The 12,479-nt window shown below is 38.7% G+C and overlaps 1 protein-coding gene across 1 annotated transcript in view; it reads right to left on the bottom strand.

Annotated features, from left to right (window-relative positions):
• Window positions 1-12,479, bottom strand: part of necab3 (N-terminal EF-hand calcium binding protein 3) — a 45,896-nt gene that overhangs the window by 5,866 nt on the left and 27,551 nt on the right. The window contains exons 8-12 of the mRNA XM_085457611.1: window positions 11,259-11,338; window positions 5,642-5,695; window positions 3,580-3,692; window positions 3,129-3,206; window positions 2,484-2,575 (exon numbers count right to left, since the gene is read on the bottom strand). Coding sequence (XP_085313737.1) covers window positions 2,484-2,575; window positions 3,129-3,206; window positions 3,580-3,692; window positions 5,642-5,695; window positions 11,259-11,338 — 417 coding nt within the window. The remainder of the gene's footprint in view (window positions 1-2,483; window positions 2,576-3,128; window positions 3,207-3,579; window positions 3,693-5,641; window positions 5,696-11,258; window positions 11,339-12,479) is intronic.

Raw genomic sequence — 12,479 nt, 5'->3', positions numbered from 1 at the left:
CGTCCACCGGGAAAAACCCCAACGTACCGGCAGCAAGCCGAGGGGATATAAGAATACCCACCCCAGCCCGCCGCCTCTCACCAGGGGCAACTCCAGACTGAGACAGAGTCCAGCCCCTCTCCAGGAGACTGGTTCCAGAGCCCAGACAATGCGTAGAGGTGAGCCCAACTATATCTAGCCGGTACCTCTCAACCTCACGCACCAACTCAGGCTCCTTCCCCACCAGAGAGGTGACATTCCATGTCCCTATTGCCAGTCTTGGCAGCCGGGGGTCGGTCCGCCAGGGCCTCCGCTCCTGGCCGCCACCCGGCTCACAATGCACCCGACCCCTATGGCGCCTCCTGCGGGTGGTGGGCCTGCGGGAGGATGGGCCCATGTCTCCTCTTCGGGCTGTGCCCGGCCGGGCCCCATGGACTAAGGCCCGGCCACCAGACGCTCGCCCTCGGGCACCCTCCCCGGGCCTGGCTCCAGGGCGGGGCCCCGGTAACCCTATCCCGGGCAGGGTAAACTGTTCCCTCGATATTCTTTTCATGGGGGTCTTCTGTTCATAATTGACTTTTTAAAAAATATTTATGCATGTGTCTGAAAGAAAACCGGCGTATGATAATAATGGATTGCATTTATATAGCGCTTCACAATTCCACTATTTATTCACTCTCACACACTGGTGGAGGTAAGCTACAGTTGTAGCCACAGCTGTCCTGGGGCAGACTGACAGAAGTGAGGCTGCCATATCGTGCCATCGGCACTTCACCGGTAGCCGAAGTGTCTTGCCCAAAGACACAACACAGAGCTGGGGATCGAACCAGCAATCTTTCAGTTACAAGATGAGCTTCCCAGCCCCCTGAACCACGGTCACCCATATATATCTCGCACTTACCTTACCCTGATTTCTGTGACTTGCAAACATGTTATCTAGTGTTTGTATCTCCTTTAGGCTAGTTAGAGAAATCCATTATTTTCCATTATTCAATCCATTATTTTGCACTGTAAATGAATTATTGCCTGGAATTATGAATGTGCTCACATATGCATAGTTTGACACTTTAGTGCACCTTAACACATCTAAACCTAATGTATTAACTTAGTAAACACCTTTAGAGTGATTAACACAGTAACTAAACTTACTTTCAGCTAATGTTAAATGACCACAGTACTAGTTACAGGGATACCAGATACAGGGGTGAATAGTTATCTAGTATGTGCACCTCGAAAAAATATTTTTATTAGTTAGTATCGTCTGTTTGCGCACAACAGTAGCGCTAGCACAGTGAAAATCATAAATAAAATGTAGGTTCACTTCTGATAAACACAACACCAGTAGCAACTATTTGAGTTTTGAGGGAAAAGGCTCCATTACTCCAAACACTATTAAGCTCCAATCACACTGGCCTTTGAAATGGTTAATAAAAAAAAATCACATATATGTTGCTGTCTGCTGCTTATTTGTTGCCTTCTACATACACATAAATCCACATTAAACATCAATTAATATTAACTATTTAGATTCAGAGTCTAGCTATAACCTCCTTCACAAACATTGACATAGCTGCTGCAGGACAACAACTGAACTGCAAATTGACATAGAAGCTCAGCAACCTCGCTTTTATATATGAATATAACAAGAATACAACCAGTTGAGATGAGTCCCCAAGTGCAAAGAGACTCATCCTAGGTGTGTTGTTGGTGCAGACTAACACAGATTGCCTGCAGCGTGCACTCTGGAGGCAATTGTAAATTATTTCTAAGCCAATCTCTCTGAAAGTGATAGCAGTCTGTCCAAGCTGGCCTGCAGCTGTTTAAAGACTCCCATCAGGTCCTGCCTCCCTGAAAATTGTGTCCTAGTGATCAATGGTGTTGCACAATCAATGTCCAAGCAACCAGTTAGTCGCCACAATTACTTGTAATTGGTCGCTATATGCAAATAAATTCAGCGATACTAGGAGCACAATATATGATTTACATTTCTCATATCCAGGCAGGTTATTTTTCTAAAGAAATCACTAAAAAAAAGGGGAAATAGGGAAACTGTTTGAGTAACCTGGCCAAACAACTGCCATGAAATCATCAGAAGAATGACAGATCATAGAACCAGTGAGCAAATGGATATAAAGAAAAGCAAGAGCAGCTAGCACTCTCTCAGTTGGAAAAAGTCTAAAATGCATCTGCTTCGATGCCAAAAATGGACTTATGAGTCATAAATGGACATCATCATCAAGCAGCTCAAACATATCTTGATGTATGTAGACTATAAATATCTTCAGGGTATTTTTCTAGGGACAAGCACACATATAAATCAGATTTAAACTGACAGCATAAATATATGTGGCTTTCATACAAATATTTTCACAATTTTGGAGGTTTGGCCACATTTTTCATGCACTGATTGCACATTAAGCAGAGATTGCAGGTTTTCTAGAATAGTATCATTTTAGTTTCACATACACTACAAATCCTGCTCTCCCAGTCACACATATACAAACCTGGGAGCAACATAGTGGATACTACTTCAGCATCCTCCAACATATCAATAATGCAGCGTTGGAAGTCTTTACTGCTGTTAGACTGAAGATAGCTGTGGACACAGACAACAACAGAACAAAACAGACCTGTGTGTCAATCAGCTGTTGATTTTGTTGAAATACATCGTAGCAGACTTGATATTATTTAAAATATAATTAAAAAAAAAAAATCTTGTACATCATGTACATATTAGCAGCAAATAAAACAACAGTTTATTGATTTTCTCTGCGACATCATGTTTTAAAGGTTTCAAAAACTGAATAAATATGAGCACGTACAAAGTTATATGTGCTCAGAAAAAAATCCCTTATTACCAAAAGTCTTTTGGATTTTTTTCTTGCAATGTTCCAACTGATAAATTAATATATTCATTGATATGTGTGCAGCACAGATACCCTTTAAAGCATTTAAGCTGCTTTCTTGTGTGTGTGTATGTTTTAGTGCGTCTGTGCGTCTGTGTTTGAGTATGCGAACTGAGAGCTCGGCCATCTGCTCATCTTCAGTGGTGGGGAACATTTCCATCAAAAAGTTAAGAGTGCCAAACCGTCTGCCAATATCTAACACACAAACGCACACGCATGCACACACAAACACACCATACTGACCTCATCCAGGAGAGGCGGTCTTGCCAGAACTCATGCATTATGTAACACGACTTTCCTGGGAGCTTCTGAACGGACACACTGACAGCAAGATCGAGAAGAAAAGTAGAGTGGGGCAAGAAGAGGATACAAAGTGAAACAGAGTTTGCACTCAGCAGGGATAAAGTACATGAAAACTTTGAATCTTTTGAGGGATGTCATTAAAATTAGGCAAGACAAAAGCACAACATCAAAACCAAGTTCCAAAGTGTTGTTTTAGTTATGTGAGCGATATAGTCACTTTTTGAACCAGTAAATCGTTATTACTTTAGATGTAATTTGTATTATGCTGCTCACAGTTATGGACCACGTATACTGGCAATTGCTCAGTACTCGAGGAGTTTTCACAGCAGCAGAGTCCCATGCTTTGATTCAAACATGCATTGCTTTTCCTGGAAACTAGCAAGACACTCACTGCAGGTTGTCAGAGTGAGCTGAGGTGGCGTCAATGTAGCTCTTTAGAACTTTCTGGAAATTGTCCAGATTGACATCAGTCACTGACATCTGCCTCTGAACCAGCAGGATATTCTGTTGGCAATAAGACATCAGACAGAGAAAGGGATAAAAAAAAGAGATTAAATGACCAAAGATCTCACTCTGTGTGTTTGTGCCCTTGTATGTCTGTCTTTGTGAGGACCTTTTTGAGATTTGCACGTTTAGGATGATGACATTTGTTTAAAGTGGTCAGCTCTTTGCTGAGGACTTAGTGTTGGGGTTCACAATAGATTGTTAGAGGAGACGTTTATATTAGGTTAAGGGTAGGTTAGCATTTGGATATGGGGTTTAGATTATGCAGTATGTGATACATTTGGTTACAAAAATTAAAAGTCAATTCAGGCATGAGGATAGATGGCATCAAGATGGATACTTTCAGAGCAAATATGTACTGATATCACCATCCATCACACCAGATGACAAATAAATTCAAATAGATAAGTGTTATTTCACTTAGCATTACTCTCACTTCAGTAGATTTGGTTGTGATTGTGAATGTTACCGAAATCCTGGTTTTAATGAAATTCATAGACATTTCACAATTTAAAATACCAGAAAGTGATTACAGAATACTGATACTAGAGCTGGGCTACAATACCTATGTTGCCATGACTCCTCAGTTTTGATTTTCTCAGTACTTTGCCACTTTCTTTATATACTGACGACAATAGCTGAAGGCTTTTTATTCTGAAAACATATCTCAAGTTTCTTAAATGCTTTCCATGGCAGTCTATCGACTTTCAATAAGAAAGGAGAAAAAAGACAAAAAATCATTTTTGTTCCTTAGAGATTGATGTACCTGGGAACAATCCTGCAAATGGCAGCAAATCATTCTGGGCTTGAACTCAGGCCATGTTTACCATTTGGTCTGCCAGTGCACTGAATCAACATCCTCTCCACTTTTCTCTCCCAGCAATTTGAAGTTACGGTGAGTCCATCCTACAGCTCAATAAAATGTATGAATGTACACTGAGACATATCTTGATTTGAAATGTAATGTGCATCCAGTCAATGGAGTTTTTTTTTGTCACTACCCGAGTCAGATGGAGGTGGATGGTATTGCCTATTATATAAGTTACAGTGCTCGTAATATTTAAAAGCGGATGACGCATACAGAATCCTTGTAAAGTAATTTCACTGTATTATTTTCTACCAAATGCGATTACTGCATTTTTTCATCGTTCCAGAGAGCAAAAAATGCTCTACATTGTCAGGTGAAAAATTATATTCAGCTCTAAGAGTTAACACACTAAAAAAAATCTGTTTTACAAAACATGGGTGACAAACTTTTGTGATTTAGGACTAATGACTAAGACTCTTTGAACTTGTTACAAGCAGAAGATCTAAACTCCAACACTAAAAGAAGTCAAAAAGGAGACAATCTGCCAATTATACATCTTACAACAGATGTTGTTCAGATGTTACCTTTTCAAATCAGACAATTTAGAAATGACTCTCTCTTATTCTTGATTCAATGAGAAAGTGTTGAGAAAACAAAGCATCACAACTTGCCTTTTAAAATTTTTTCCTGTATAACATTTTATCAAATACACAAAACAAAATACACGATTAATTTGAATGACTGGTAGCAATTATTGTAGTGTTATAAACTTGATGAGATGAGATAGAGAAAAAAAAAACAAGAACATGATCCAATTCTGTATATCCATGTATTGTGTTTATGTTGAGTAATGCACATATGAGAAAAAATATTTGCTATTCAACTAGAGCTGTTTTAATGAGCAAAGGTCAATCAAGATACTGTAAGTATAGACAGAGTCATCCTGTAAAGCTGCAGTGGCTTCAGCCACAAAAATATCATATTTCAGAATTTGTGGCCATAAACAGTATGCAAACTGTTTTTTTTATTGTTTGTGTGTTTTTTTAGTGACAAAAACGTGAAACTTCACCTTGAAGTCCTGTGCCAGCCTATAAGAAGGTCACAAGAAAAATACAAAAATTCTGCTTCAGTGCTGACTTACAGACTTGTATGTACTGGCCAGTGTGTCCTCCTTAAGTGGCTCCAACTTGGGACTCTGAAAGAAGAAGGTAACAGATAAGAGAAGAAGTTAATGTCTCTCAGTATCAAAGATCAGTTTAACTTAAAAAAAAAAATCAGAGTGATACTTGAAACAAAGCTAAACTCCCATATTGCATTTACAATAAATTCCTAAAGGTTACTTTGGCATTTTTAATTATACTGTTATAGTTTTTAATTATATAACAATGCAGAAGTTATAAAATGAACAAAAACACACCGAATAACCTAATTTACACATTTATTTGCACAGGTGTCTAAGAACTGATAAATAGGATACATTTATTTTTTTTCCACAGTGCACGATCTGATTTTTCTTTGGTTTTATGTAATTTGTCACAATCTTTCACAACAGCTACTTGTCCAAAACAGGGTAATAAAGGTAACAAGTAGAGAATAGAAAATCTATCACTTTCAATTTTTGGAACCATATCCTAGTGATGAATGTAGTCTATGAGAGTATTATGTTATTGATAATAAAATATAATAAATGAAAAAGAACAACAAGCTCTCTGTGATAAAGGTTACGGTTCTTGTGTGTGCACATTTACGAACACATAAAACATAAGCTTTGAAGCACAAACTCATTCTGCTGCATTTGAGAGAGCAGTGAATATGAGGGAGATGGACAGAAGAAGTGTGTGATGCTGGCAGCACTGAGGTGTGGGGATGGATATTGCACTCAGTACATCCTGCAGGTTATGAATTGCTTTGATATTGCTCTCTGAGTCTCTCTGAGTTGACAAAACTGAGGAGAGAAAAATGGTCCAAGTGAAAGGATGAACATTAGAAACTGTGAAAAGCAGGAGTTAATAAACAAAAGAACAGACAGAAGAAAGGAGATGGAGCATAAGATGAGGCAGTAGAGCGTGAAAAAGGGTTTGGGATGATGTAGTGAGAATGGGTCACATGATGAGAGCGATGTGACTTTGTGTTTGACAGACAAAGATTGTAGAATTCCATTTAGAAAAGCAGTATTTTATCTTGCGAGTCTAACCATTTTCTTTTTGATCACACACACAATGAATATATAAAAATGTACAATAAACATCATAATCAACAATTCAGAGATGAAACATTTCTGATTGAAAATATACTCCATGTTTGGACTGTTTTTTTGCACCTGGTTGTATACTGATAAAAAAAACAATATTAAATGGTCTAGTTGTTGTGGATTTCTTTGATGATATGTATAATCTGAAATCATTTATACTTGTATATACCCATATACTAGGGGTGCAACGATACACAAAATTCACGGTTCGGTTCGGTTCGATACTTTGGTGTCACGGTTCGATATTTTTTCAATACAAAAAAAATGTTCATGCCTTTTTAATTTGTCATTTATTAAACTTATAAATATATATTTTAACTCAAAAGTACAGTTTTTAAATTTAATGTTGCTGAAACAAAAGTAATTAAAAAAATTAATATCTGATTGAGGAATCACTCATCTTTGGAAAAGAGAGTTTAATACAGAGAAATGGCTCTTTCCAAAATAAAAGCAATACTACACACTTCTTCTGGGCTATATTCTCAGCAGCATATTGTAGCGGGTCAGGGCTGTTCGGGGTTCTGTTTGTACAGTTATGTTTTGTTTATGTTGCCATAGTGACGGGTGACGCCCTCTCGCTGCGACGGTGTGTCCTTCCGGGGTCAGAGGGCGCCCTGTGTGTTGTTTTTTTTTAAACTTTATTTAACAAACAATGAGTATACAACATACGAACAGATGAAGTATACAAAACAACAGAACATGAACACAAAAAGCCAAGGGTAAAAGAAAAAGGTAACAATTATAGGAATACACACAAAATTTCACATACATATATTGTTTTGAGAGCCTTTTTGTTGGTGGAGTCTGATATTGATTGTATGTACATTTCCACATGGGCGCCTTGTGTGTTGTTGTTGTTGCTGTGCGGTTGCCGCGCTGCGCCAAAAGAAGGCACCTGGGCATTTGTGTGGGGTAATGGGGTCGTCGGGGACGACTGACCCCTTAGGTGGGGGCTATGTAGCGGGTCAGGGCTGTTCGGGGTTCTGTTTGTACAGTTATGTTTTGTTTATGCTTGCCATAGTGACGGGTGACGCCCTCTCGCTGCGACGGTGTGTCCTTCTGGGGTCAGAGGGCGCCCTGTGTGTTGTTGTTGTTGTTGCTGTGCGGTTGCCGCGCTGAGCAGTTAGCTAGCGGCAGTGTTCTTCTGCAGATGTCAATAAACGGCTGTGCTCCCTGGCTAGCTCACGGGAAGCAAGACCAAACGACACCTCCGTCTCCTCCTTGTCTGAGCTCGCCACAATATTAAACATATCAGGTCCCCATAAGGAGAATCATGTGCTAACGGCTGTCTAAATGACTCGGGTAAAGTTTGTAGCATGCTTGTTGTTGTTTTTGTCTGCTTCCACTTGTCTTTGCACTAGGATGATGTCGGCGTAAATGTGCAGTCATATTCGTTGTGTTCCCACTAGTGCTGTCAGCGTTAATCTCGTTGAAATGATGTTAACGCCACAACACGGCAAATCTCCGTTAACGAGCTACCCTTGATCGCCCGTGCGTGGGGCTAGACGGGCTAGACGGCCAACACGTTAACGAGCTAACTGCGCTAACACACTAGTTCCCACCCATGTAATTGAGCATTGCGTGGCACATCCAACATACTGTTTTACTTTAGTCCATGACGCGCTTACCTTCAGGGTCATACGTCACATGAAAACCAAAATAATTCCAAACGCCAGATCTGAATGAGGGTGGGGGAGGTTCAATTTGCCATGTTGCAAGGAGAGCTTAACTTCTGTCTCGCTAGCTTGCCCTGCGCTCTTCCTTCTGGCAATGCTGTCTGTGTTGAACGCTCAGTGGATCTGCGCTCGACAGTGCAACCTAGGCGGAGTAGTCGAACGCAGATTCACTGAGCGCTCAACACAGACAGCATAGTCAGAAGGAAAGTTGATAAAATAAATTACAAATTTTGTATTGTTCGATACATATGCGTACCGAACCGAAAGCACTGTATCGAACGGTTCAATATCGATACGAGTATTGTTGCACCCCTACTATATACCTATACCGTGTACAGCTGCCTTGAACCTGGCACTCGACGTGTTGTTTTTGGAATTCACTTTGGCCATAAAACTGTCAAAAGGACTAATTGAAATGATAGATGATAAAGGTCTGGGAAGAAAACCCAGAAAGTTATGTAAGACAAGTCCTGACGATCAAAAAGAGAACAAATATATGTAAGATCGACATATATGGATTGTTGAAAAACACTGACAAACATATTAAATTGATATTTGTAAAATTGGGAAAATACAAATAGTTTAAACTTAAAACCAAATAAGTGAAAAGTTACCCAGCAACAGGAGGAGGGGTTATGGTCACCTATAAAAGAAGGGTCAGATATGCCTCCCTCCACCTTATTCTGTCTGTGTCTTTGTACTCTGTGGTTTTCTTTACTTGCTTTGCTATGTGTTCTGTTCTGTATACTGTGATGTACTGTTTTGCTGTTCATATGATTCTGTTCAATGAATTGTGCTTCAAGAATTCTACTCTTTTCTAGAGGATCTATTTGAGTGGTTTTATTTTAAAAAGCTGGATCTCCACGTCATTGGCTGGATAATGTTTTTCATGTTGGCTTTAAAGTCCTGTGAGTATTTTATAGATGATGCTACAGAGACAACCACAAATCTAAAGAGCCGTTTTATTTCTCATTATAAGGGCTAATATTCTGTGGCTCGAAGCAAAATTATGTTTGAAAAAGGAATGCATTAGGGATTTCTATTTTGTACATTCTCTGCATAATTCATCACCGGTTGTTTAGTATAAAACATGTTCAGAAAAAAAGGAGTGGGAAGGGCTTTATTGTCTGATATATTATTTTATTTCTTGGTTAATTCCATTACCGGTTCAACAAAGTTAATGGATTCAGTGCTGATGATTGCTCCATATTTGTATTCACAGGAAGGTTATGCATTCATTTCTTCTGTCGGTGAACACCAAGACCAGCATAGCACAGTATGAAGGCGTTTTAGTCTTATTTGTTTAACCTTCAGAGAATCAATATATTGTCATAACTAACAAAGTGTTATTGTTTTGTACAGTAATTTTTAAAACAATTATAAGCTGCTGTCCAAGTTAAAAGACTTTGTAATGAATATAAATAACTATAGAGATTATTTGGACAGTAAAAGACTTATTATGGTGGTATTATCTACATGCATGCTGCCTGTCTCCTACACTTCACTGTTTAGACTCTGTGTATCACAGTTCTTTGTTTTTCTCTTCAATTTTGTTGTCCAGTACAGATCACTGTGTACCTTACAGTCTCGTTCCTTGGTCTTTATTAAATCTAGGGAAACAATAGCACCGGTATATTTTTATGTATGATATATTCACTTTCTTGTGTGCCATTATTTGCATATTGTCCACCATGTTAGCTATGACTGCTTGAGAGAAATTTATAATAGACTCGATACAACCACTGGCCTCAAGGGAAAATTGACCAGTTGGTGAATGGTTTCTGGAGGTTGGTGGCTGTTGCTAGGTGATATATAAGGTGCTGCACCAAAAACTTCCTTGTGACTACAGTTTGCCACGGTCATCTGTAGTTTACATGTTAACTAATTAGCAAAACTAGCAAATTGTGATGCAGACCGGAAACAGAGAAGGTTCACCTTCAAAATAAAAGCTGTGGCACACAGCTGTAGGTATGTGTAGGTCCTCAGTCATCCAGGTCATGGTAATCTAAAGAGCTTGGAAAGGAAAGCGATTGGATTTGGAAGTTTCACAAAGACGTTTCGCCTCTCATGTGAGAAGCTTTTTCCAGTTCTATATCTGGGATCTCCTTAGATCACAGAGTTGTAGCCAACCACATTTCAAAAGGTGCAACTGTTCTTTAAAGGCAAACTGTCTTCATTTCTGGTTTGAGTCACACTTTAACAGTTCCACTCCCACTCGGAGAGAAGTTGGTGAGTGCTTGCAGCCAAATTGGCATCTTTCATGGTAATTACAAGTAACTGCAGCAATGAAGCAATTACTAAGAGGCTTTTGCTAACTGGTCAAGGAATACATGTTCTTCTTGTGTGACTGGCGGTTGTCAGGGTCTCTCTGACTTCCTGAAATGGACCTCTGTACTGTGTTGCTGGTGGTGCTTTAATCAAACCTGATAAAACTATTGTTAGCTGTGCAGACATTTTTATGAACAGAATTCCTAAAATGTTTTCTTGCAAACCAAGTTACCTTACAGTCTTATTGACCATGTGATCACATCCAGCTCATTAAAATGGAAAATGCAAATTTGAGGATTTAAAATAACAGTTATTAAACAAGTAAATGACATGACTGTGGCTATACAGACTTATAGTTTAAGGGCAGAAAACCATGAGGGCAGAAAATCATTAAAATGCTCAAAAGATCCATTGCACAGAATTGTAGAAACTCAAGTTTGTTACTGAGATTTTAGCAAAGAACTAGAACTAGTCACTGTGGGAGCAAATAACATACTTCAAAGTTTGAAAAGTGTTTTGCTGTCCACTCTAAAATATAGCCTACATAAGGAAAGTTCTCCTACCTGACACTCCAGTTTATCCAAAAGTTGCTGCAGCCTATTGATCTGAGAACACCAGTTCTCTCCATCTTCCATGTTGACACCTGGAAAAACACAGTGCTAAATCATCAGATTGGTTTTTGAGTAAGTGCATAGCTACATGCAGTAACATATTTATCAAAACAGATTTGGATGGTCTGTTTGTACTATAAAATTGGGTTAGAATAGAGAATTCAACATTCTTTCTGTGTTCAAGCCTTTCATTCCTATAGGACAAAGACATCTTGTCAAAGCAAAAATAAAGCACCTTGAGGCAAGGTTGTTGTAAATTTCTCACCTCATAAATAAAATTGAATTATATAAAATTGAATTGAAATTCAAAAGGATGAAGCATTCAGGATGCAAGAACATTTGAAAGAAGGCATAATACACCCCTGACATTGAAAATACTGTATCTGAAAACAGAGTATTGAAAACTGATTTTAAATCTCATTCTGTCATTTCAGAATCACAAGTTTAGTCTATCAATAATAGTGAATAAGAAACAAATGAGGGCAAACCTAAAGCGTTTACCTCTAGAATTTGTTAATAGTATCATGGTCGGTGAAAACTTGAGGGAATACTCACTGTCTGCACTTATTATGCATAACACAAACAGCAGTAATGAGGATAATACTTTTCTACAACACAGAGCACAATGTACCTCAGGTACAAACGATACAAAGTGCACCTCTTTATTGTTAAACTTTTGTAAAAACTATAACATTTATACTGTTGCTAAATTACTGTACTCTGGCAGAGTTAGCAGATTTCAAGATAACCTTGATGTATTTACAGCATGTAGCAGATATTAAAGAAAAAAACAACAATATTTTCCAAGATGTTGTTTTTTCCAAATCCTGTGAATATGCATAAATTCAGCCTGATGACAAATGTGTTACAGTTAAACCCCGTTTGCAGCGTTTGCCAATATATTCCATCCTCCGCCCCGAAAAAGTATTAAAACACATCACTCTGTGTTTTGGTATTGTGATGAAAAATCTTTATATTGAATCAGTCATAATACTGAAATTCCAACTACTGTGCAAGTTTATTAGAAAATAATCTGTAGCAAATTATCTTCTTTTTGGGGCTGCTCCCATTAGTGGTCGTCACAGCGGATCATTTGTCTTCATCTCCCTCGCATCCACTTCTGTAACACCAACCCTCTGCATCTCCTCCTTGACTATATCCACGAGTCTTCTC

Source organism: Copadichromis virginalis, linkage group LG5, assembly GCF_057382275.1.
Source record: "Copadichromis virginalis isolate Kocher_CV1m ecotype Utaka linkage group LG5, C_Virginalis_male_GT1.1, whole genome shotgun sequence".
In the NCBI taxonomy this organism is placed as follows: Eukaryota; Metazoa; Chordata; class Actinopteri; order Cichliformes; family Cichlidae; genus Copadichromis; species Copadichromis virginalis.
This window is presented reverse-complemented; position numbering and strand designations above follow the sequence as displayed.